Genomic DNA, 27,189 nt, shown 5'->3' with positions numbered 1-27,189 from the left:
GAGTGTTCACTTAGAGAAAACCCTGGGAGTTTACAGAGATAACATTCAAAGCTCTATACAGATGGATTTAATCCATTTGCTGTGCCACTGTTTCTTAGACATTTTGCAGCCCACCAAGCTCTCATTGAAATAGCACTTTTAGTTTTTTTTGTACAAAGCAACCGCACGCGGTGTCCCACACGTGTACGTTTTTGTGCACGCAGCTCGTGCGCCACACGACCGAGTGCGCTTCGTGTGTGCATCCCGCTAAATCCCCCGCTCGTGCCACGTGTCCCCTGCGCGTGGAGCAGCGCGCGCCAGCGCCTCCAGCCGCAGCGGCAGCGAGGAGCGAACGGACGGCGGCGGCAGCCCCCGGCACGTGGCGCCGCCCGGCAGGTCGTGGTCGCGCAGCGGCAGCGAGGAGGCCCTGGAGCGGAGCCTCTCGCCGAAGCGTAGCACCCCCAGCGGCAGCAGCAGCAGCACGCCAGGCACCCCCGGCACCCCGGGGCCACGCGGCTGGCAGGGCGGCGGCGGTGGCGGTGGCAGCAGGAGCGGCAGCGAGGAACGTCTGGAGGAGCGGAGTCTTTCTCCCCGGCGCGGCTCGCACGGGCCCGGGCGGGGCGGCTGGTCAGCCGGGCCGCCCCCGACCTTGATGAAACCATCGGCCGCGGTGATAGCGGCCGTGCAGGGAGGTGGCGGTGGTGGCGGTGGTGGCGGAGGCGGCGGCGGCGGTGGCGGCGGTGGCGGCGGCGGCGGCGGAGGCGGCAGCGGCGGTCTCCAGCGGGGCGGATCGCAGGGCTCGTACTATGCGCAGGCCGAGGAGGAGCAGCGCATGGCGCAGAACTACCAGAGCATCGCCGAGAAGCTGGAGGCACTCACGGCCGGAGCGCACGCCCTGGCCGAGGAGCAATTTCCGCCTACCGTGCCGCCGCCCGGTGCTCTGCCCAGCTCCCTCCCCGAGGAGACGGACACGCTGGGCACAATCCGGCGTGGCGTGAGGCTACGGCAGACGGGCTCCAGGAGCGACCGCTCGGCGCCAATGTTCGCTTACTATGCCCTGCTGCAGGGGGAGAAGCGGATAAAGTGACGGTGGTAGGGAACGCGGGGGCTAAACGAGCAGATGGGGTGGACAGATCGGATGAAGAGTTTAACGAAGGCAAGACATGATGTGAAGGAGAGAGAGGCACAGAAAGAGATTGTTACTGGAGGAGGAATTGAGCGGATATGTGGAAGATGTGTCGGTGAAACTTTGTAGAGGCCCCTTTTGTGCACTTTTGTGCAGTGTTTTAAGGAAGGACCCTGAAAAAGGCCTGCACTGGGGTTACCCATCAAATTTGTTAGCGTGTGAAAATTCATCCTGTCTTGCATAACGTAACCCACGTGATTTTGAGCAACATGCATTTTACGGCTTTCAATATTTTTTACTTTTAAATTTGTGGCGAGACAGCTCCTAAAGTTTTATCCTCCTAGAGAGGGAGGTCTGTTGAAAATGAAAGCCATAGGAGTGGGTTTTAGAAGCCAAAATTCTGACCGATTTACTTGAGGTGGCTAATTATTAACGAGTGGAGTTTACTTTCATTGAGGCCAAGTATCCATAGACAGCGTCTCCAAAATGGAGGCATGAATTTTGTATTGATAGTTTTTTTCGTGATTTAAAGCTATATTAATACAACAATGTAATGCAGCAAACACAAGCGATGTAGATATATAAAATGAGTGAACGTGGCTTCGGAAGCGCACGTAATCTAACACCACAACCTCATGCGCACTATTAAAATAATTATTGCAGTGGCATGAATCACGATTTTTCAAATGTCAACGGACAGCTGAAAATACTCGCGGCACGTCTGGAAATGAAATTGCATCGAGAGTAAATGGCTTTATTACTTCAATATTGACGTGCCGTCAAATTACCGCAGCATTCCCAATCCCAGTAGTGTTTGCAACCACCTCCATTTTTTCCCCTCCGACTCCACCCAGCGAACCTTCATGACCCCTTGCAGAGACTCGGTGCTGAACGGGCACATACACATTGGTGTGCAGCCCTCGGTCGATCCACTGCAGGACGAGGGTCTCTCTGCGCCGTGAGACTCTTGGGGGTTAGGGTTAACCGTACTTCAGCGCATGCCGGTCACTGCGGGTTGGTGAAGGCAGGGAGCATTGAAGTGCAGTGGAACAATTGAATTTACTTCACTGCCCTCTGCTGCCAACAACGTAGCTCCGCGTGCGCCTTGCACAGTTTAAACGACGAAGGTGCACATCGTAGTGGGTGATTCAGATATTGGAAAATTGAGGAGAGATTGGATTGACTGTGTATATGTGTGTGTGAGGCAAATAGTGGAATTTCATCGATAGTACCTTGTGGATTCTCGAAAATGACCTAATAAATGTCAGCCGGTCAGTCAAGTTAATGCAAACGTGCGTAGGGAATGGCTGAAATATGTGCATTTCATCAATGATGTAGAGTTTCGGTGTGAATATTATGCCAAAAGCGAACGTTCTTCTCAAGCATGATTTATTTATTTATTTTGTTGCTCGTTATTTTTTAAATGGGGACCACGCGCAGTGGCTGAGGTGTTGTGTGCTGGCCGGATGTCGCCCGTGACAAACCACGGCAATAAACACACGGATAGCGTGCGCCGAGTAACAGCATGCGATGACCGTTCCTGTAATAGCCTGAAATAACAGTTACGTGTGTTGATGCTGTCTCAGTATTATAAATTGACAAAGGTTGAGTATTCCTAGGTTTAACTCTTTACGAATGCAATCGGTTGGTGTTTGTAAAGTGAATTGCACAAATCTTACTCCTTGTGGCGGTTAGCACAAATATTTTGAAAATAACTTAAAATTTTTGTTCAGGGATTCTACTCTAGTGATTTTATTTTCGTAAAAAATGACGGTTTTTCTATTTTCTCTGGCACACAACTGAGATACTTTTCATTGCATATAAAACACGTGTGGCTAGTGTCACTGAAAACAGGCCTCGGTATATTTCTTTTCTGTTTTGGCATTTTATGGGCACACACACGTATATAATAATAATAAAAGGGTGGTCAAAATGTTTTAAGAACGAAATGCAAAAAATTACTGGGGTCAGATAAAACTGCTTTGACAGCAGCATTTAGCATTAATATCTGTCTTCGTGTATCTCGGCATCAAATCGGTTAGATGAATCATTATATAATTATACATGGTATATATATATATTTTAAAATGTTTAGTAAAAAAAATCTCTAAGACAAATACCCTTAAACGTTTATTTTGAACATTGTTCTGAAAACACTTTGACCACCTCTTGCGTGTATATTTGTTACATGTACGCATACATATATGTATTTGTTAATACATATGCATACAGTATATCGTTTAGGAATTTGTCTCTCGTGTGTACATTTACGTTGGTTAGTGCTGGATCACCTTGGACATGCAAGTAGACTCTGCCATCCTCTTCTATGAGCCAGAATTGTGTTTGCGCGTTGTCACATGCTCCGTACATAGCCCCAGAGGAACACGCGGACTAACCCCCAGGGGGGGGGGGCCCGTGTGCGTGCTGTGAGCCTGCAAGTTTTTCACGAACACATCTTCCGAAGAAGAAAAAAACTGCACTACATTGTCCCTCCTCTGAGCCTTAACTTGAGTTGCCTGTTGAAATACTGTGTGGCATTTAACCTATTGGGCTTTAGCTGTAACTTTATCGGAAGAGCTAATATATTAACACATGGTTCTTTTTTCAGGCTTCATTCGATACATAAGTGACTTACGAACATATAGAATTGTCTTACAAATGTACTCGCGTTAATAACTAAGAATATCGTATTTTTAAATGTATAACCAGAGCCTGTGTTATAACAGCCAATTTAGTAAACGTCACAGCTCCAAGTAGTCGTCCCTTCATTTTGATGTGTGTCATGTATGGCCCCATTTGTTAAATTGATTTTCACGGTAGCCTAGAGATTGGCACAGTCTGATTTTTGGGAATACCCTAATTATAGGCCGACAGCAAATACCACAAATCGCCGATGGCAATTTGTCAGTGGCCAGACGCCTTGACACGTTAAAGACAATTCTCATTTTCGTCACCCTTTTTTCAACATAATGACACGAATGCACAATCTATTGTTTTTCGTTGCGTAAATTTCCTCGCGATTGGCAGCGTTGCGTGGTGCGGCCCACCGCTGCCCCCAGTTAAGAGCCAAGTCCCAGAAATCAGACTGCTCGCCCCGTACACTTCACCCATCGGCTCGTGTGCCATCCGACACGGCAGGGTCCACGCAAACGGTCCTGTACCTCGAACAAAAAAACGCCCTTTTGCCAGTGGCATATCCAGTGGTGTTCAAACGGCTAATGCCGGTATGCTGTGTGAACATGGGAATGAGCGCGGAGAAGCTGTCGGTTTGGGAAAGGCAAAGCTCAAACACACAATTGCTAATACCGATTTTGGTAATGCAGCAGAATGCAACTTGTCCCAGGTGTGGAATGTACCGCGTGGGTTGAGGGGGCCAGCCGCAGCAAGACGGGGAAGGGGACAGGTTGGGGGTGAAGAGAAAGAAATGGCCCCCCTCGTAGGATATGCCACTTCGTCGTTTGCCGTTACGATCTGCTGAGCGGCGAGCGGCGAGCGGCGAATACCAGTGTCACCTCAAACAGTTGCAGTGAATTGTAAATATGTAATAAGTAAAATAGAAAAAAAGTAATGGTTTCAATTTAATTAATTCTCTAACTAAATGTATAACTAGAAGGAAGTAACATTAAGGAAAAACATGCTTTAAAGTTGCCTGCATTACGAAATAATTGTGATAACCGCTTTTAAGTGTACAGTCCAGAAAGTGTCGTCACCTCGGGTGTGTTGCGTCAACTTCGGGAGTGACCGAAGCAAGCGGGGGAGTTCCACTCGGAGGTGAAGTGCGGGGTCCTGTCGTGTGCATTTCCATCGTGACTGACATTAACACAGTGTTCCCAGGCTCACACGTGCTTGTATTTAAAAGGCAAGTCTCTAGTGTGTTTGTGAAAATAGTGCTTTTGTATGACGCACTCAATTGTTGGCCAAATATTCAAACCCAAGAAATAAAGCGCTACTATTGCACACATTACTACGTGGGCTATCTTACTTTTGAAATCGCACGAATGTCACCCGTGTATGTGTGTTTGGGAACCATTGGCGTAGTGGTTAATGTGCTTCGAAACGAACCTGGCAACCGGAGTTCAATTCCTTGCCACGGTTAAAATCGGTAGTGAGTGATATCAGAACACAGTCTCTCCCAGGCCGACTCGAAAGTAAATGAGTACCTGGTGCAATATGTAAACATCAGCACTGGAGATACAAAGGCGGCCGGGTGTGGTTCTGGCCACACCCAACGTGCACCGTGCTGCCTGTATGGATGCTCGCTCACATAGCGTGCCCCAATAGTCTATGCATGTCTGTGTGTGTGTAGATGTAATCTCAAAATGCAACAAAACTTGTATTGCAGACTCCAAATTTGAGTCTGAGTTGGAGATCAGTATTGAGGAACTAGAAATTCAAACACTTGATAGAAATTAAGTTTACTTAAATCGTGTTGAAATAAGTTAAAAGCTTAAAGGAAACAAAGCATTACACATTTGCAGCACATCACATTCTATACTATGATAGGGGTGGCTAAATGTCCTGACTCTACCAGCCACATAATAGAATATGTATATTGCCATGAGCCACAAGACCCACGGCCGGTTCGCTCGTGCTGGTTGGCTGTGCAGTTTTGAATTCAGAAATCTGCAGGAGCGCCCTAGGAGTACGCACGTCTGGCTCTGCTGTCAGGGGAAAATGTCCACCTTCGGCAGCTCTTTCCAGTTTCAAATGGAACTATATTGAAAAAGTAAACAAATATTCCAATCTCTATTGAGTTGCACTTGAACAGCCAGGGAGCCACCTGTGGCTTGCAAGCCACGGTTTGGCCACCGCTGTGCCATTTAGTTAACTCATACTAGACAACAGGCACGATTACATAAACATTCACTCATATTCACTGCAGCGTGGTTTTGATTATTTGGAAAACATTTTCCAGCCGTGTGTATTTTCCTTTGTGATGTTGAACACCAAGTAGGTCTCGAAGTTTGGAGGCATCGTACAAAAAGTAATATCAGGGATCCCAGCTGCCTGTAAAACAACGCAGGCATTACCACCAACACTTGTGCAGTACTCGAGTTTGGTTTCAGACGACCACTGCCTTAAGCGATCACCTCAGAGACTGAGGGGTCTCTGTTCGGATCAATTCACAGAAACTGATTTCAGTTCGATTCAGATAGTTCAAGCAAGCAAGACACCAACTCCATAAAAACATTTTTTTTGGAAGAGCGCGATTTTTAGTTGCGAGAGATTTAGTGATTCAAGAGAAGCCTTGCATTCTAGTGAGCAAAGCTTGTTTATGCCACTTAAAATAACGTTGCAACTTTTAGACACCATCCTCTGTTACCAAATAATATGAATACAGCAACATTAACAGTGGAAGAGTGGATGGATAGACTCTCAATGAGCAGTATTCAAATCTCGGGATAGCTATGCTGTTCAGCACATATAAAAAAGCTATTTGTGATCATTGTTGTGGTTAATGTGAAAAATTTCCTTCCTCGGCCATTCTGGCACACTACTTTGTGAATGTTCCGAATAGATTATTTATCTCGTGAGAAAATACCGAGACCACAATTGGAATACACGTGTCGAAAGATAAAGAGAGAACTCAATAGCAATAATTATTTATAAATAACTACGATTTGCAGTACTTGTAATTGCATTTAATTCGAGAGGCCTACAATTTATGGAATCGATTAGGTCGGTGTTAATTGTGGTCAGTGGTTAAGCTAATATTGGGATTTTTGTGTAATTAGTATTCCTCTCGTGGTGACATTTTCATCCGATGTTTCTCATCATTCATTGTCTTTGGCAAATGGGATTCTTTGATTTCATTTCCGCTGCAGCCTTTGCTCACCACTTTGTGGAAAAAGAAATTGAGAATGTTCTTGCCGACAGCAGCCGCTCACCAGTAAAGTACTTTTGTACTTTAACGCAACGCAGCTGCGTGCCCTGCAATTCACGCGCACGTCGTTTTCAATCTCGCCGGACAGAATCGATGGGTGTCTGCTACTCACAGTTAAATGTGGATTTCATTGTGAAGTAGATGTTGTCGATCATATTCTTTGGGGTTCTGAATGACCAGCTTAACGACCGGATACACTCCTCCACCTCATCTTCCTTCTGCACGCACCCACACACATATCCATTTGTTAGACATTCATCATTATAATCCTGCCACAGCTATGATATTGTGTTTCTATTATATATAATGTCATTGTTTTGGACTGTTTTCCCTTATGAATTGATATTGCATTTTCTCGCAATGGAATTAATTTCCATTCGACTGTATTGGATTTAGATCCATTGCATTGTATTGAATCGCACTGCATATTATTGGATTGCATTGGATGGTTCTTCCCATTGGATGTGCATTGCATGATAGTACTTCGTTGCATTGCATAGTATTCGATTGTATTCCAATTTATTTGAATGGGATTTAGTTGCTCTGCATTACATTACATTGTATTCTATTGCACGGACGTGGATGGCATTCATTTGCATGGCAGTGTGCACTTATTGCATTGTATTGGGAGGCCCACGTCGACCACGCTACGCCGCTGGTCCCGCCCAATTGCATTGCGTTGAACCGCGGTGCATTTCCACCGCAGCTGTGAATCGCGGTACCGTGAGCAGGTGGGGGCGCAGCAGCAGCTGGTGCCGCATGCCCAGGATGAGCAGTTGTAGGCGCCGGGTGTAGTCCCACGACGGGTGCTGCCGGTGCAGCTGCCCCATGAGTTGCTCGAGGCCCGACACGCTGGCCGAGGCCCAAGCCAGCTTCTCGTCGCAGCCCCGCATCCTCTGGCGTCCGTTCGCCGCCGCCCGGGATCACGCAGGCCAAGGGGTTCACGGTTGGCACGTACGGGAGAAAGAGGCGCAGGTGCAAAGTAAAATGACGTTCGCTTTTGGTCGGTGCTTCGTGTGGTCTCGTCACCACTATTTGTGTCCTCAGTGTGTGTGTGTATACCTCGTCTTAATTCCAGGTAATGCGACTATGCTTTGTTTTTTTATATTTTTTAGTGTATTTACTTTGCAGTTTAATGAATTGCATTTAATGTAAATTGTGCAGCTAAGTCAATGTTACAGCACCAGCAACGGGCCAATTCTTTTCTGATTGTGGGGTTAAGTCGAGGCGAGCCTGGATATTGCTTATATGGTTCGATTGCCATAAAAAAAACACCTTTTGTTATACTGCTTCGAGGCTGTGTGGATTACTAGCCCTGGTTCTACGTGGGTAAAATTATATAGAAAAATATGTTATAAACGAGTCAAATGTTTATGAGACTCCCATGAATTAGTATGTAAAGTCGAAAAATAAGTTCATAGAGCCGTTCGTGAGAATACAAAATTGGAGCCATTGCTTTTGAGACCCTTTATCAGCAGAGGATAGGATAGAAACTCACATTGTTGTATTGTACATTAATTCCAATTATATGCTCCCCACCTTCACCAGTATGATGAAAACAACTTCCATGATAGGGGAGGCCTTTATCTGGCAGTGGATTGACAAAGGACTCAAGCTATAATTAATCAAATAAAAGATGGGATTAAATTTATGCAACTGACCAGTTTCTTCAAGTTGAGTTTGGTGATGTGCCTGATGAAGAGCTTGTAATTTTTGGGGAAATAGTGCTCCTGCAAAACAAACAACTTCACTCTTAGTTTATGTAAACTGATGGCCACATTTTACTCCTATTACTGTTTTTATTTCACAAAATCAACACCTTGGACTCATAGGGCAAATGTAGAAACACAAAACCACGCTTTGCTCCATAAACAATTACACAGTCACAGTCTTTTGTAAAGATCACGTGAATGTGACCAGATTATCTGGCACACATGTGAAGATCATCCCTCGAGTGTAATTTAACAATGTGGCTGCATCATGTGGCTGTAATACACTCTTATTTCCTGCTAGAGCATTCCGGATTAAAATGGATTTTGCCCAAGGTTTCAGAAAAAACCCAACTTGCTCGCCTAACTGGCCTCGTATCCCCATGTCACCCCGAGTCCAATGTCTTGCCACTGCTGACGGCTGGGCCTGCACTCGAGGAGGAGCTCTAGAGAGCTCTAGAGAGATATTTTGAGAGGATATTTGGCCGACTCTTTCATGCCGGTCAGATGTCTTGGAAGGGGTGGGAGTTACTCCCACGTCACCCCACAGCACACGATCTGTCAATCAACCAACTGTGGTGCACTCATTCATACTGCTGGGTGAACATACGCGGAGGGATTTAAGAAACGTGAACCATTGTGTTTAAATGCCAAACAAAGAGATGGAGCTGGTCACCTTAAAAGGTCCAACATGTTAACCATTACACAGCGGCCGTATCTCAGCAGCAATTTCCCATGGTACAGGGGGGGGGGGGAACCGAACACTATTTCCCTGGGCCACTTTTCTGCCAAACAACTTCCGAAGTTCTTTGCCCAAGGGTATGTCCTTGGCTCAAGTGCTTTCAATCTCATCTAATCACTCTTCGCCTCCAAGCACCACACTCTGTACTGTTCTAGGCTTCTGATATTTTTAAGGTGACAACATCACATTCACCGGATGCAATTTAACATCTCGAGGACATCAACTTATTGAGAATGATAGGTGACCGTTGCTGATGGCCTGAGGCTTAATCTGTTACCAAGAGATGAGAGATCCCAAGGGTCAAAGGTCTACCTCGTAGCGAACAACCCAAACTATAACCAATATTTCACGGTCAGGAGTTCAAAGTGTTCGACATCACCAAGGCAACCGACTGAGCATGACACACACACGGCTGTGCAACCAACCCAGGTGCTCTGCATTAAAATAAGATCCCGAAAATATAACAGACAAAGGAGGGTGGATTTGACTGCAAATGATCAGGAACCGGCCACCCCACCCGCACCCCCACGTGTGGCTTCTCCCCTGCCTTGTATCTCAAGCGGTTGGAGCGATGCAGCTCGGAATTGAGCGCCTCGAGGTCCCAGCACTCAGACTCGGTGTACGGGGCGCCCCACTCGCCACCCGTGCGGGAAGCGAGGCAGCAGCACAGCAGCAGCAGGGCCGCGACGCGCACCGCACGCTGCCGCTGCTGCCGCTCCTGCGGCATCGCGCTGCTGCTGCTGCTGCCACCGCCGCCCAGTGAATCCTCAGCGAGCCGACCGATCGGCCGGCCGGTAGAGCCGCAACGTAAACCGACAATGAGCGCACGCCTACACATCGGAACAAACAACAGTAATAGTGAGGAACAACAAGACTACGGTGGCAATACCAGGGCCGGCCCGAGGCATAAGCGAACTAAGCGGCTGCTTGGGGCCCCCTGGCCACCAGGGGGCCCCCGAATCGTTTTTTTTTACAATTAAATAACTTAAACAAGTGATATAAATGAATTAATGAATGAATGAATAAATGATTCAAGACAAGAAAATTCTGTCGACAACTGCTGCTTTGTCACGGCTCACGGATGTCACGGCTCATTGACAATTCGAAGCAGTGCTGAAAGAGAAGCGATTGCGTTCTACAAAAAGGCACTTTGCCTATGAGGCTGCAGATGAGCCGATAGTGGACGCTATGAAGAGGCTGGAAGTGTCATTTTTTAATGCTGTAGTGGACCGTAGTATTCTGTCATTGGAGGATAGATTTAAGTCTCTAAGTGAGGTTAAAGAGAACTTTGGAGTGCTGCTCAATTTTAGGGAGCTAGATCAAAAGGTCCGGAGGGAACAATGTGAGCTTCTTGGGGAAAAACTCTCTTGTGGAGAGGAGGCTGATATTGATGGTAGCGCACTGGCAGTAGAGATAGAGAGTCTTCCTGAACTTCCCCAAACTATGATGACTGCCTTTGAGCTTCTCACATACCTCTCACAAAATGAGATGTGTGAGCTTTACCCAAATCTTTGGGTAGCTCTCAGGATAGCCTGCACTCTGCCTGTGTCAGTTGCCTCAGCAGAGAGGAGCTTTTCCAAGCTCAAATTGATAAAAACATATTTGAGATCATCAATGGCCCAGGAAAGACTAAGTGGACTTGCAGTCATTAGTATTAATAACAAAGTTGGCCAAGCAATACCATACAATGATGTCATTAGTGACTTTGCCTCCAGAAAAGCTAGGAAGGAACGATTTTGAGGTCATTGTTGTACAGTTGACATTGTTGAACCCTTGCTGTTCTTATGTTTGCTTTCATTATTTAAGTATCTTTTTTTTTGTAACATTCTATTTTTGATTAGATTAATGTTTGTCTATTTTGGTTTTATTTAAAAGATTGCACATTTAATGCACATTTGCAAATAATTTATTTAATATGTTTTTTGTGACCGTTTGTATTCAGAAGTTTTAATAAAAGAGTGAAGTATTTTAAGTGTTGTTTTTATTTTTTATTAATACATAACCTCACTGTATTCGTTTATAATATTCGCTATAACATTATAGTGTGACATTTGTGTCAATAATCTTCTAGCACAGATGAGTCTGCGTGGTGGGAGGGGGGCCCCCAAATCAAATTCTGCTTAGGGCCCCCAAGAGGCTCGGGCCGGCACTGGGCAATACTCATCGCATCAAATTCCAAGTGTTAAAAACCTGGTTTGGAGGTTGGCTCAGACAATAATCCGTTCGATGTACATAAAAGCGGTACCAAATTTGTGGGAAAGTCAACGGTGGTCGTCCGATGGATAGGGTCTCCCCCGCCATAAGAATGTGCAATTTTCACCACTGGTTCAGGGCAGTAATCGGAAGGAGACCACCACCTTAATGCTTATTTGAGCAGGATATTCCTTAGACTTGTTTTTAAAGGTTCAGCCATCGGTGACCAACCGAGACCGTAAACTCGCGATGCTTTAGAACCTGGTTTAATCATGGGTGGCTGAAGCCTAGTTTTTAATTCAGTATCTCAGAATTGTAATACCAATTCGGTGCTCTAAGCCCGAGCCATCCGTCCATTAGGGCCTCTACATTTAAACGTCAATCCACCTGGTGCCGAAGGTCAAGTGAGGGACATGTTGAGTTTAATAAATATCGGCAATATCATTAAAACACATCAACTGTACGATTTGTTCCACTGTGGGTGACGGATAGAAGGAACAGTGGCACATTGCTTAGCGCACTGCACCATAAACCCAGTGACTTGGGGTTGATTCTTTGTCACGGCTAACTCCAGTGGCGAGTGATATCTAAATGGATCCTGAGCACCCCACCTTCACTAGCCTGCACGTGTGAAGTATGGTCAAACCCCCTATGACCCAAATAGCATTCAGGCCTTCATCCAGCAGTGGATTGGAAAATGTCTGTATATTTTCACTGTATCGCAGTTATACTAATGCAATGTGAAATTCAGAATAAGTTAATAACAATAGTACTGTACTGAAATTCCACAACCTCTGTTTAACGACAATTACATGCTTGGAAATTATAATATGAACACAGTAATATATACACGCGGAGTGATTCGTTATTCATGCTAAACCATGTTACATACATTTGCAGTCAATTTATATTGTTGCTTGCATATCGTTCATTTGTGGTGATACATCAAAGCAGGATGATATTTTAATTGGGCATACCGTGTTCGTAATTGCCCGAAGCTGTCATGAATAGAGACAGATTTATGCTTGCTCTGATAGCGCTAGCTGGGTATGCTGCTGCTGCTTTGCTATTTACCTGGCAAATGTATCATCCCAATTAGTAAAGACATCCCTGGGTGAAGCCAGGACACAACACAACAGCAGATTAGGATGCCCAAGAAGCAATACAATGAAAAATGTCAAAACAGTGTCCTAAACATTTATCTTGACCACGTAATTTTAATCAGTTTCCGTATGAAACGTAAGGTATAGCTTAAAAAAGAATTAACAAAAATGACTTACCTTGGCTTCTTCAAATACGGTCAGTGGTTAAAAATGTCCATTGTATCTCCCCGGTGTAATATGTCCACAGTCTTTGACAGCGGCAGGTAAAGAGAAGTGTTTTAATAAGTGTAGTGGACATGCTATGCCAAGCTCATGAGGATCCAGCCAGCAGACTTGGCCACCAGATATTGCTCTGTCTCGTGGAGAGTCGAAGGGGGGGAAAAAATCCCTGCTGACTTTTTTTTAATGCAAACCTGCTTGGAATTAACTGGAATTTGAAGCCAAGTTAGGGCTTCTTTATGTGACGGCTCTCTTGTAATGTATTGAACTTTATGCAATTAAATGAATAGTCCTCGGTATAAATTACTCATTACGGTTACGCTAATGCATCCCTCGATCAGTCGCCGGTGTTGCGGAAGAAACACTGGGCCGGCCTATTTTAAAGCGCTTTAGTAGTTATGCCGTAACTTTGCACGTCCACATTGTATCGTAAATCTTCCACGGGACTTTTAATTCATGGGGCAACGTGTGTGTCCAGATGCAGCTGAAATAAATTTATTTTTTGGACCAGTTCCCCCAGATGTAGCCTCATGCCATATCATAAAGCAGTTTTCGAGTCAGCTGCCCTTTCACAGCGATCTGAACTTTTCTCATTTGAGTGTGTATATATGTTCAGCTTCTTTTGCACCATACGTAACCAACAGTGTTAATCGGAGGTGCGGGAATTTTAGTAAATCTGCAGTACTGGTGTGGGTATAACATCGGATCACATATGTTTAAATGCAAATAGAGAATAAGACTTTTCACATTTTAGAAAGGAAGGTATTGGCAGTGCTTCAACGCTTTGTACGTTAGACCACTATGCAATTGCGTATACATTGGCATGTGTTAAAACTGTTTGAGCAGATTTGAAATTTCTACATCACACAAGGCAGGAAACCACCAGTTCACAAGAACTGCATTGTGACCATTTCATGTGTTATGCTGAGAGCTGTTTGTACACACCTGGTGCGTTGTAGCGTGTTGTTGAAATGTAGTGTTTGCCAGCCGGCACTCGTTTTTCTGTTGTAGTGGGTTTTCTCGTAATTTTACAAGTTTGTAGATTTGAAATTGTCTCCTAATATGTAATATTGTACCTTAGGCTTTATCGTTCTCTCTTAAAATATGTCTGTTGACGTGCTTTTGTTGGCCTGTCAATTTCCTTAAAATTTCTTAAAACCAATATTTGCACGAGTGGATTAATAGTCATGCCCATCGTGTTCATTCGTACGAAAAGGAAAATCAAAACTAACCCACCGTTAATTTCCCTGTAAAGTTTATGTACATTACAGAAACGTAATGCGGTGTGGATCTGAGAATGATGTCTACCTTCACTACAGCATACAGAATAAATGTCACCAAATATAGACTTTCCCTACCACATACAAAGCATGTTGCTCATTATACAAATGCATTCGGTTCGTGCTTTGAAGTTTTGCCAACGATAGCGGCACCTCATTAGCGGAGGAGCAGCAGCAGTGGTCGATACCCCAGGTTCATCTCGAGCGGAGAGAGGCAGAATTTCATTCCCAGCCCTCTCTCCTCTTACTCTTTTTTGGCTGCAAATCAGCTTTCCTGCTCTGAAATAAGACGGCAATAAAGAAAATAAATAAATAAAGTCTACTAAGTACTTTAATATCTTCCATATAGGTTCTACACCTGCATCTCTGTCTTATGGATCTGTGTCATTGGACGCCTTGAAATTGATTTTGCCGTCTGTGTAGTTGTAAGTAGTATTACAATATGGCATTGCAGCTTCTTGTCGGCCTTCTACAAATAATGTATCAGCTGCGGAATAATTATTGTATTGGACGAGTCACTGCTAAGCAAGGGGTATCATTTTCAAATGTCTGCGCAAACAGGCTCATTAATATTTTGTCACGGATTTATGTGAATCATTATATGTTAAATAAAGCTATGCAAAATCGTACGTGGAAAATATGCATTTGAATACCTATGTATGCACACAACTACGAACACAGTATGCCCAATTAAAATATAATTCTTCAGTAGAATATTGGCCCATCGGTAGACCGTAATTAAATAGGGCTAAACTGAATATGGTTTGACTGGGAAAATTATAGGTACAAGAAGCCAGGAAAAGCTGAAAATAAAGAACATTTCACATTTTAATAATTGGATGCAACTGGGAGTATATCGTGCAAAGATCTTGAGTAACATTATGAACATCTAAATGGAAGGCCATGGGCACCAACGTCTTTGAAAAAGGACAGGGCACAGAGAGAGAAAATTGAATTACGTTGAAACTATGAGATACTATACAAAGAATCGCAACCACAATACAAAGCACATGTATAACGCATCTAAATGTGGCCATATTTACAGATATACTGAATAGTGGATAGGTGATCCAAATACAAATTTAGAGAACATCAGAATAACAGGGCTTTCTATCAGTGGAAACAATTGTTATTTCACTGAACCTTTAGGGCCAATGAGGGAAGACTTTTGTTTTATACTCTTTGGTTCTTCCGGTAAAGTCATTTAGGTAGAAAATTAATAATAAATCACGACGTTTCGATTGCCCCACAAGCAACCGTCTTCAGGTGGGAGTGAAGACGGTTGCTTGCGTGGCGATTGAAACGTCGTGTTCTGTTATTATTATGTGTCTACCCACGTGACTTTACCGAAAGAACCAAAGCGCATGGATTCCTGCAGTCACGAAAGCTTCAAATCAAGACTTTTGTTTTGTAATGTTAAGCACCACCTCGAATGCCTTGCTGTGCTTCGGATTGTTCTCACTGTGGTTATTGTGAATTCATTTGAATACAATTCCCCTCTTTAATACAATGTGAATACAATTCTCCTCTTTAATACAATGTGAATACAATTCCCCTTTTTAACACATTTGAATACAATTCCCCTCTTTAATGCAATTTGAATACAATTCCCCTTTTTAATACAATGTGAATACAATTCTCCTCTTTAATACAATGTGAATACAATTCCCCTTTTTAATACAATGTGAATACAATTCCCCGTCTCTAAAATAAATAAATTAAATAAATTACATTTTCGTTTGGATGACTGTGGGATGTTCTTGCGCACCTGGTTCAGGTAAAGGTTACATTTTTCGAAGGCTTTAGTTTAATCGCTATCAGAACGGGCTTGTCACTAAAAAAAACATTGCAAATTGATTAGACTGTATTCTGGTTCTAAGTTCTCGAATTATGCTTTAGAAATCTTCCTTGTTTAATCTTTTATGTATAATTTATACAGATATAATATTAACCTTACATCAGTGATAAACCCGGCGCCAGTGTGAATATTACATGGTGGTAAAGTTATCGCTGGTAAATGTTTACGTGGCATGCAGAATTTAATTATAATTACATACACACACGAACACATCGTCATACATCTGTGCATACATACCTCATGGAAATATATATTGGCAGCTAGTTCTCCTTCCCATTTCTGGATTTAATGAAATTGTGGTTGGGGCCAATGGGTCTGCTTCCAATAAACATTCCATATGCGAGGCTTATTGTTTCATGCCGTTCTATAGCATGAGGCTTAGGATATTTTTCTAGATCTTTTTCAACTTGAATGTACTTTTGATAGAAACGTTTACGCCTAAGTATTCCCATTGGACAACTTAAATACATGATTTGTGTGTCGTGCCCTGGTATGCACTGCTGGCAGACGCTGTGATGAATTGCGGCTGAAAGTGGCCATTCACCGCTGCACCCGTCAGGCCCTCGAGTCACGCCCCGCGATGCAGGAGGCCTCTGGGTGGAATTTCAGGGCCATGAGACTCCACTGCACTGTGGTACCTTCGTAAGCGCGCCGCGGTGGCGTGATGTTAGCTACCTCGCCTGGTGTACAAGATCCCGATCCCGACTTTGACGCCTGTATATTTGGAGTTTGCGTGTTCTCCCTGTGGTCGTGTGGATTTTTCTCTTTATCTTCTGGTTTTCCCTCCACATTTGGAAACACGTATTTACAGTATTTGGCTGCTATAAATTTACACGTCAAAAGCCACTTCGTTGCGCTATCATCTGTGTCCAGATCGCTTCTGAAAAGTATCTATATAGCTCAGTGGGCCTTTCCTGATAAAAGAAAAAATCGTTTTAGTAAGTGGCGTCAATTCAGGAGGCGAAGGTAAAGGTGCAGCCCTGCTCACGACATTGTTCGAGGAAGGGTCTCCACTGCAGGGAGCTCTAGAGAGCATCACTAGAGGGTATTTGGCCTATTATTCAATGCTGGCCAGACGTTTTGGGGGTGATGGGAGTATCCACACTTTACCCTACCACACGTGACGTGACCTGCCGATTGACTGTGGTGTACCTATCTTTACTGCTGGGTTAACAGAGGCAGAGGAATTGAAGAAACTTGCCAATTTTTTCAACCGCCCCACCCGGAGAACAGGACTGGACACCTCTGCGTTACAAGTCCAGTGTGCGAACTACCACATCACGGCAGCATCCATACCATAATTGATCATAAAATAATAAATTGGAGTCATAAAAAAAACTGACAATGTACCTGTTATTGGTCAAACATACCAGTGCTGAAAATGATCTGCAAATTACTCAATTAGGATTGCACATATCAACATCGCCCCCTACTGTGACAACTTGGCAAGACCTTGCTGAAATATAGCCTTGAGGCTCAAGCACAGTGAAGCAAAATCACTGCTGTATGAAAGTCTCCCCACATTGTGGCATAGACATTGTATGATCATACTTCACCACGCTGGTTTGAGCGGCTTTGTAAAGTCGAGAGAGGGCCGAAACTGACTCATATCACCCAGTTCATGGGGTTCATAGCTCACTGCACTAATAACTGTGCCACCATTTTTTAAACAAAATAAATGTAGGATTTTAAATAAAATGCACACAACTATTTTAAAAAAACATCTTTTGGCCACAACCTAAATACCCATGCGTCTAAAATGTAACTTATATATAAATAGAAAAGTTAAATAAACAGTACATACGTTAAATAAAAAAAACACTATTAGGAGGCTGCTGAAGTATGCAAATTTTAATAAAGAAAATTACGAAAGTTTACATTTGGCTCTAGGAATTCAATTGCTCCGCTTTTATGACGTTGTTTCTGATTGATGACGATTGGCCATGATGAATAGATGACATATACGCTTGATCACAGTTATTTATGACAGACTGTATATGCAAGCACTCATACACACACCACTGGAATCAGCTTTGGCACTGAACTCGTTCCAAGAATGCACATGTCGCAATGCACTATGATGACAAATGCATTTATTAAAAAATGTGCAACGAAGAATTGTAAAATGGGGTAAAGCGGTGAACAAATTGCGTGGACAATGTTCCATCTCTGCCGCTATTAAATGAAGGCGCTGGTAGGTATGCATGGATCGTCGCCCAAAACATCACACCACACGGTCATTAAATACACAGCGCTACGCTGGCTGTGAAAGATATCTTGGGGATATACAGGGCTTGCACTTAGTTTTGCACGTGTTTAGACTGTAGCTGAACAAAGTCATCTGGAGATGCCACGTTTTAATAATGCTCCTACTGAAAGCAGGGCTTCTAAAACTCCATGTTTCATGGCACAGGGCTTAATTTCAGCTCCGTCAGTCTGGTTAGCAACCTGGAGAATATTTCCGCACCTCCCACATCACATCCGGTATACCTGTTGTTATGGCTGTGGCTACTAGTCACATATTTACTTCAGTATACCAGCAAACTGGAAAACATTTCCCTACCCGGAAACCACATCCAGTCTACATCTCGCGATGGCTACTCGTCATGTGTTACCTACTCCAAGTTACCAGCGACCTGGAAAATATTCAGTGAGAATCTACGTCCTGATCATCACCCACAGTTTAAAGATTGTCACTATGTTGCGCGCTTTCAGATGCCCTTCTGTGGTCGTCTGGAACGTTCTTCATTCCAATATTAGGAAGCCACTGGAGCTGTGCACTTTTAAATAATCTACATTGGAAACTAATTTATTTAGAACTGCTTTTTGTTTAGTTTGGCGTCCTTCCCCCGCACCTCCAATTAGCGTGGTTGGCTACGCACGGTGCGAATTCAACATACACACACCATTAAGTGTATTTTCACATGTACCAATCTTTTATATTCCAATAAAAATGTGTGTTGCTCACACAGGGTTGCTTAGCACAGAAGAGTTTACCAATGCGGGCCATGAGCACTGGAGTCGAAGAAACAGCACTCGAGCTCAGTATTTCTCAACGCCAGTCCTTGTGACCTCCCCACGGCACAACTTTCCATTTCCAATCATCAGGTGCATGCAGTGTGCAGTGGCTTAATTTTCCCACATATAGAAAATATGCATCATTTAATGTACATGCCTCTATCAATCCACTGGTGGATGAAGGCCTCCCCATGCCCCGTCAAAGTTGGGGAATTCGTTTAACCATACTTCACCTCGCTGGTCAATATGGGTTGATGAAAGGGAGTGTCCATGACTGGTTCAGATTTGTCTCGTTGCTACTTTTAGCCTTGCGTTGGGAATCGAACTCAGATTGGCAGATTTACAGTGTAGTGCACGAAATACAAAATCTTTGTAATCATTGACTGGAGTTGAGCAACCCTGCTCGAGACCCTGCACTGCTGTTGTATTTGCAAAGGGCCTCCATGACATACCTATGACAGCATACTCTATGTAAGAAAATTTATTTGCCAGTAATCCGTTATGCCACATGTTTGTTGTATTTGCTCAATTGCCATGTACACAGCAACTACCATAACACGTTAATAGTGTGAATAATCGTTGCTAAAATAAACAGAAAAAGGTTCAAATGAATGTTTAAACAAACTGACTCTGTAGGCAATAATAGACTCCAATGTCTCTTAGCTCAACATCAAAGGGATAATAACACTGTACTCTACTAGTTTGCCTGCGTTTGCTGGATTTCATCCAAACGCAAGCTTTGCCAAACCATGCAGCCTATGAAGGGGCCTGAAATTACACCACAACCACATCGCTGAATGTGTCCAATCTCATCAGATTTTGGAAGCATGGTTGATTCAGTTAAGGCTGAGGTTTGGTTTTTTCGTATTTGTTGCTGCAACTTTCTGTGAACGAATCGGGTGTCATACCGCAAGTGTTTGTGGCGATGCAGAAACATATTGAGTTAACCCTTCAATTGTTAGCCAGAGCGACAATTCTCTTGTTTCTACTTTATGACCAAATCAACCGGGAATGCGTTCAAACTTGTCAGATCTCTGAAGCTAAGCAGGCTCGAGCTATAATAAGGTGGAGCTCTGAGCCCGACTATCGATTCCCATGCACGGCTAACATCAGTGGAGAGCTTTTATCTGATATGGTCCATGGAGACCCCCTCCAGCAGCCCGTAGTGCATCTAGTGTTCGATATATCAATGTGTTTCTTTAGACGTCCCATCCGTTCGTTTATTAATATGGACTTTGCCTCAGCCTTGCCTGTGGTGTCACACTCGGTCACTAGGGGGCGTTGTATGCAGCTAGGAAGGCTTTACAATTGTGGTACGTATAGTAGTTCACCACATTCCAGCATTGTTTTTCGACAGGACAAATATTATTGGCGATTTTGGCCGGCTGATGTAAATTACAATGTCGTTCTGGACGGGAAAAAATGCTGAAATTTAGCAAACACGTTGTAGTCAACACCACGCGTGTAACTCTAAAACTCCAGAACACTTAAATTTCTGTTTTGAGCTCTTAACCTCGTGACTGAGAAAATTACTTTAATTATTTTGCAGGGTCAGCCTAAGGTTCTATATTGTTTTACCGTTCATGCTAAACATTTTAGTAAAAACAATCCTCATCAGTAAACTAAGTCATTTGCCTTTCTCTGCAGCATGATGCTAAAACTGATAGAAAACAGTGTTATGCTTAAATCTTGACTTAAAGCTTTCGTGACTGCAGGAATTCATACTCTTGGGTCTTTCGGTAAAGTCGCGTAGATAGGTTCAAAGAAAATAACAAAAAATAACAATCGTCATCATTGCTTGTGTTGCGATCGAAACGTCGTAGTTTTTTTGTATTTTTTGTTATAGTGTTATGCTTAATTATTAATTTAGTTTAGGTTAAACCGTGAGGGTATAATGTAATATTTTAACTAAAACCCTTCACCACCCAAATGAGCCAATCAAATCAAGTTATCACGTGGACATATATTCCAGCTGATTTGGTTTTTCAGCAAACCGGAGCGTTGTAAGTCAAGCGACATGATGACAGACTGGACACATTCATGTGGCCTCGTCTTTCTCCACTCGTTCCTGTCCTGGGTCACCACTCCACAGTCGTTCAAAAAATCGACATACACAATCTCACCGAAAAGGGAGTAATTGACTCGTGATTGAAATCAGCTGAAGCCCTCTACTGGTTACTAGTATTGGGATATTCAGGGTCCTTGTAGTGGAATCTATCCATGTTTTATAAATGACGAATATTATTGTTGTATTATGTTGTACTTTCACGATGGAATATTTATGCCAGTGTAATATTGTTTATAACTGTGATGATGGAACGATCTAGACGCGCGGCGATGCTTGGTTGAAAAGTAAAACTCACGAGAACTGGATAAACCTTCATCTCGACAGTCCGGGACACTCACAGTTCCTGCAAATAGTTTGTTCGGGGCTTTGTTTATCAAACCATTTCATTACCATGTGATGCTTAATATTATTTTTTATCTTTTGTCATGAAAACTACAGTACTTTCTTAATATTCAAAGGCTGGGCTCTGTTACCATGACACTCCTCTACAATTAGTAAAAAGCACAGCAGGTTGGAGGGAGGTCATGACTTCATGTCCAAGATTGTGTCAGAAAGGGAGGCTATAAAATCGATCACGGAAAACGATGCAGTCATACAACACCACGAGCACAGGTCAGCCTGTACCCCGCAATGTGAGCAGCCCATGTTCTCAGTTTCACAATGAAGCATCATCCATATTGTCTATTTTCGACCTTTCTCTTGCATGGATTCACGGCACACCATCACACTGTAACTGTGTGTGTCGTGATGTTTGCAGTTATCCCGTAAACCACAGGAATGTTGTGGCATGTTCTCAGTCAGCAGCGCCGTGTGTTATATGCATCGGACTTCACTTTGCTTTACGTAACATCAGATTCAGTTTCAGATGTCAAGGGATTCTAAAGACTGCATTCATGCCAAAATCACGACGCTAACATGGCCACTCCCACATGTTTGAAAAAAAGACCCATCAGGCTTACATATAAAGTGGCTTCCTGTGACGTGTTGGGTCAGGGCAGCCTTTGTTGGGAGCTTGTTAAACAATAGACGCTCTGCCATTAGCCGCAAACAATGTAAAATGTGAGTTGCGCCGCCAGCTTGCCTTGTGCTCAGCTTAGCCACGTGCCGCATGTCTGCGAGGTTTATGTTGGGACTGCGATGGGTCGTGTCGGATTAACCCTGCGTCTGCCGGTCTGTGTGTGTTCTTGCAGGCCCGTGCCACTGCTCTTGTGTCTGCTGGCCACGTGGGCCTGCGGCTCGCTGGTCGAGCTCTCGGCCCCTCAGGGCGAGTTCTGCTCGCCGGGGTTTCCTGGGCCCTATCCTGGGAATGAGACGCGCGTCTGGCAGGTGCGAGTGTCTCCAAGCCATGCCATCCTCTTCAACTTCACCCACATCCACCTGCCCCCCCTGCGCCTGTGCAGGTTCATTCACATCAAGGTAAGTCAAAGTAGCTTCCAAGATGATCTACGTGTTTTTTTGTTCCATGCATTATTTATCAATAAATTGTTGTTGGTGTCGGCCTGAAACTTCCCACTGCTATGCAAAGGTCTCCTATATTTTCTTCATCCATTTCGTTGTTTTCTTCTTTTTCTAATCTCTGATTTCAAAAGCCAGGCAGATTTGGCTAAATCGCTTTGGACAGAGGTCGGCCACCTGCGACTACGGTGCCGCATGTGGCTCTTTAAACATTGAGTTTTTTTTACCGAATTCGAAAAAATGGCTCTTGTTAATTTGGTTGCTGACCCCTGGTCTAGGAGAAGCAACTCTAATTAAAAATTCATGGTGACCCAATCTGAATTGGGTCACCATGCATGGTTGAGAAGACCCAACACCCCCCCCCAAACCATGGAAGGAATGAATAAATAAATTAGCTTAGCCAATTTAATAAGGGTTGGTTAAGATGTTTTGTTTTCCTACAGACTAAGACATATAAACGATAGCTCCAAGTGGCAATGCACATATTTCCTAAAAAAACATTGTTCTTAAAACCAATCCTGACATTGAGCATTCCGCAGTAATGTATACAGTAAATTACCCAAATATATATTTAATATAATATTTAAAATGTAGCAATGTAGATGTAACATGAAATTGAACAGAAATGTACAATAAAATACATCCAAACATAAATATAAAACATAACATACTTACAAAATAATAATAGTTAAGCATTATTATTTTCAGTGTTCTCCTTGGATTGGCCTCCACTCAGCAAACGCATCATCTTAGTCCCTCCATGATGATTTTCTTTCTCCAAAACCCCAAACCACCCTTGGATGCAGGTGCATGCGGGAGGCCAGCTGGTGAAGACTCTATGCGGAGGCGAGCTGAGGGCAGAGCGTGGCCAACGTGCCGCTGGTGTCATCCGAGTGCTCGGTCACGAGGCCACGGTCACCTTCACCGCGTCTGGTGGCAACCGCGGTCGATTCACAGGCTTCTGCGTTCACTACAGGACTACAGGTGCCGGCAGGCACATGCCGTTCAAGACAATGACACCCTGGATGGAACAAATATCCATCATTATACGCCCAAGCATTAAAGGCTATAATTGTAATGTTTGTAATATTCTATTGCGGTGATTGAATGATGGGTTACATGATTGCTGCAGGTCTACCATGTGGCCAACCCCTGCCCATCGCCAATGGGAGGATGGAGATGGATCAATACTCCAGCGTCCGCTACACATGCAATGAGCCCTACTACAGCATGGCCAGTGGGAATGGTATGTTCCATTTCACATATACACGTGTATTTACGTATTATAATAACAAAATAACACTCTACGGACCATGATCAATCCACTGCTGGATGAAGCCTCGCTACACCGTGTTGGTTAAGGGGGCTATTTGACCATATTTCACCACACTGGTTAGCACGTGTTGGTGAAGTAGGGGTTCAGGACTGGTTCAGATGCATTCTCCGTTGATGTTGGCCATGGCCGGGAATCAATCCCAGGTCTGTATGTATGTACTGTATGTTGGATTTATTTCGCACCGTACGTAGCCAACCATACGAATCAGAGGTGCGGGGCAAGGACAACAAACTAAACACGAAAGCAGTTGTAAAGAAAAGGTCTCTGGATTCATAACGAAGTGCACTAATAACTACACCATCACTCCACACAAAGTCACGAAAACCTCTTGACAATTTTTATGCACCATTAAGAAAGTATCTTGTCGTGATTGGGTACAGCCTCTTTGAACTGCTGGTAGTCTATTTTCCTGGAAGTATTCCCTCGTATGTGGGGTGTGCCCTCCTGATCCTCTTTCTTCACTCGTTCCTTTTCTGGGCCACCTCTACGTCCACTCCACAGTTCTTCATATCCTGACAGGTTGTTGCTCACTGCTAATTAAGAGTTCAGTATGTCTTTAAGTTTCATATAACCCATATTCAGCAGAATTGTAAAAAGGCAATAAATTGTTACTGTTTGTGTTTAATGTTTTGTTCTATGCAATACACTATGAAGGGCAATTAATCTGCAATGAGACTGGACAATGGGTGGATGAGATGGGAAGTCCCAACCTGCCAGGCTGCAAGCCAGGTGAGAAAAAGTGGGAGGCCCAATTCTCACACCGTACAATTCTCGTTGTGCCATGAAACGGTGTGATTTTGTGACTGACTGACCCAACCTCTGCGTGTGGCAGTGTGTGGCCTGGTTCGGCATGCACGCAGCAAACGCATCATCGGAGGACGCTTCTCGCACCGCGGTGACTTCCCATGGCTGGCAATGCTGCTTCTAGACAACCACTTCATGGGCGCGGGCGCCCTGCTGGGTGACAGCTGGATTCTTACGGCAGCCGAGATCTTCACGCAGGACTACGGCCAGGTTGACGTCTACCTCGGGCTGGTAGACCGCCGCGGGGTCCTCGCCAACGACAGCGCGGTGATGAAGGTGCACGTGGAGAGCGTCGTCCTCCACCCGAATTTCAGCAGGGACGAGGAGGATGCTCACGACCACGACGTAGCCCTGCTGCGTCTCACCGAGCCTGTGCCGCTGAGGAAGGACATCAGCCCCATCTGCCTGCCCGGTCGTGACGAGGGTGGCGGGGTCAGCGATCAGCCACCGGGGCCCGGGCACGTGGGCTACGTGGCCGGATGGGGCCGCATCACCACCACGAAGCTGCACGGCGCCACGCCGCGCTGGCAGCGCTACGTGGCGCTGCCCGTGGTTGCCCAGGACAAGTGTCGCCGCACGTACGCGGACATGGAGTTTGCGGGCAGGACGCTGACGTACACCGATAACATGTTCTGCGCCGGTGTTCCGGGAGGGGGGCGTGACGCCTGCAAGGGCGACAGTGGGGGGCCCTTCGCCTACAGGGAGCCACGCTCGCAGCGCTGGGTGGCGGCTGGCATCACGTCCTGGGGTGTTGGTTGCGGCCAGAAAGGCCACTACGGTGTCTACACCAATGTGTCCAACTACGTGGCGTGGATTGAGGGAGAGATGCAGCAAGGAGGGAAGTGATAACTCCTCGTTTGGACCGATGAGTTCTTTTTTTTACTTTACATTAGCTATGATATAAAGTAGAACTTTTGCGTGACTTACTGTAGACATATTTAAAGGAAGCTATATTTAGACGAATATAAATAAGTGTACTATGACCTGTGGAGAATAATTTATATCTCCTCCAACGCACTTGTGAATCTGTGAAGTGTGACCATTGCAATAGGCCAGTGGTGGGGAACATTTTCCTTGCTCAGGGCAAATTGGACTTTCAAATACTATTGACGGGGCATGCATTAACAAACACCTCAGTCACTTCTGTTACTGCAGGGCCAGAAGTGAATAAGCATTACATTATAAAGTGGTAACAAGGATAAAATGTTCCCCTCTAAGACAAGATTCGTGTGGCTCAAACGCTTGCAGTGCAGGATACGTGTTGTTTGTGGGCAATTATGAAGTTGCACGAAATGACGTCTTGGGCCGACTCGGGGCCATGGGTTATAGCAGTGGCGGCTCCTGCAAAATCTCTCAGGGGGGGAAAATGTCTGGATGATTGATAAGGATAAGGTCCACCCATGCAATGGATAAATTAACAGCTTAAGCATATAAAGGCTACTTCACTTCTTTAATATTAATGAAAAATAAAGTGACTCTTACAATACATCTTGTTTGTTTCTATACTCACTATTAAAACAAACCACTCAAGTTTCTTTTATTAAAGATTCCACTAGGTGGCGACAAATTATATTGTTGGATGAAACGTGCTTACGTATGATGACGTAAGCACGTATGATGACGTAAGCACGTTAGGGCGAGCCCTCCCGGAAGCCATAGAGAATGCATTGCAGCGCCCCCGTTCGAAAAAAATCATCTTTGAATGTAAGTCTATGGGGCCACTCGGGGCGATTCTCAGCTGGAGGGAAATCGCCCAAAAAGAGGCGGTACTCTACAGAACGTAGCATGACGCTGATTGGACTATATCCAGAGGCACAGTGACGGCTAGCGTGACTCTGTGGTTGAATGACATTGGTGGTGCGTCGCCCAATCGCCCTAATGAAGAAACCGCCCCTGGGTTATAGGTTCCATACCCTGCACGAGGCCAACAATATATAATTATCAAAGTGTGGAGTGACATTTACATTTTTTCTGTCGTGAAAAGCGTTGCACTAAAAGAATACAGAAATGTCTACTACAAAATACAGCGTGGGGTGTTTGCTGAAGCGGTTTTGACTTGGTGTGAATTGAACGCGCGATCCTGTTATGGTAACCAACGCCCTTTACATGTCACAGCAGGCAATGATTGTGTCAGCTTTATCAGACATTTAAAAATGTTAATTTAACGACTAAGGGTGTTGATTTCATTCCACTGTGTGCCGTGTGTTGGTACCCAAATGTACGTGAACCACACTTTGTGCATTATAAACTGAATTGTACACCATCCTAACAGTGGGTAAAACTAACATGCATTGCGAATCAGCTCAGCAGTGAAGAGTCCCCGACTCCTACATCCAGCAGATGTGGGCATTGGATGGTTCATCCGACAGCAAATATGGCACGTGTTATTAAGCTACTCATCAGTGGATAGAGCAT

The 27,189-nt window shown here is 44.4% G+C and overlaps 3 protein-coding genes across 3 annotated transcripts in view; 2 read left to right on the top strand and 1 right to left on the bottom strand.

Annotated features, from left to right (window-relative positions):
• LOC144727826 (protein MTSS 1-like) overlaps positions 1-5,066 on the top strand; it is an 85,501-nt gene extending 80,435 nt beyond the window's left edge. The window contains 1 exon segment of the mRNA XM_078606968.1: positions 291-5,066. Within this exon segment, the coding sequence (XP_078463094.1) occupies positions 291-1,066 (776 nt within the window). The 3' untranslated portion in view covers positions 1,067-5,066.
• IL34 (interleukin 34) lies at positions 4,079-10,278 on the bottom strand. Its single transcript, XM_078606900.1, has 5 exons — positions 9,958-10,278; positions 8,651-8,719; positions 7,712-7,885; positions 7,102-7,207; positions 4,079-6,112 (listed from the first exon to the last, which is right to left on the bottom strand). Exons 1-5 carry the CDS (start codon positions 10,276-10,278, stop codon positions 6,096-6,098), a joined length of 687 nt encoding a protein of 228 aa, XP_078463026.1. The 3' UTR covers positions 4,079-6,095.
• A 10,501-nt stretch (positions 10,279-20,779) lies between these two features.
• LOC144727828 (mannan-binding lectin serine protease 2-like) lies at positions 20,780-26,260 on the top strand. Its single transcript, XM_078606970.1, has 6 exons — positions 20,780-22,238; positions 22,370-22,595; positions 23,441-23,618; positions 23,767-23,880; positions 24,625-24,699; positions 24,803-26,260. Coding segments are annotated over exons 1-6 (1,413 nt in total). The 5' UTR covers positions 20,780-22,236; the 3' UTR covers positions 25,621-26,260.
• The last annotated feature ends 929 nt before the right edge of the window (positions 26,261-27,189 follow it).

The sequence above is a fragment of the Lampetra planeri genome, chromosome 26, assembly GCF_965212315.1.
Source record: "Lampetra planeri chromosome 26, kcLamPlan1.2.h2, whole genome shotgun sequence".
NCBI classification, from domain to species: domain Eukaryota; kingdom Metazoa; phylum Chordata; class Hyperoartia; order Petromyzontiformes; family Petromyzontidae; genus Lampetra; species Lampetra planeri.
The sequence above is the reverse complement of the archived record's forward strand: the minus strand, read 5'-3'. Positions and strand labels throughout refer to the sequence as shown.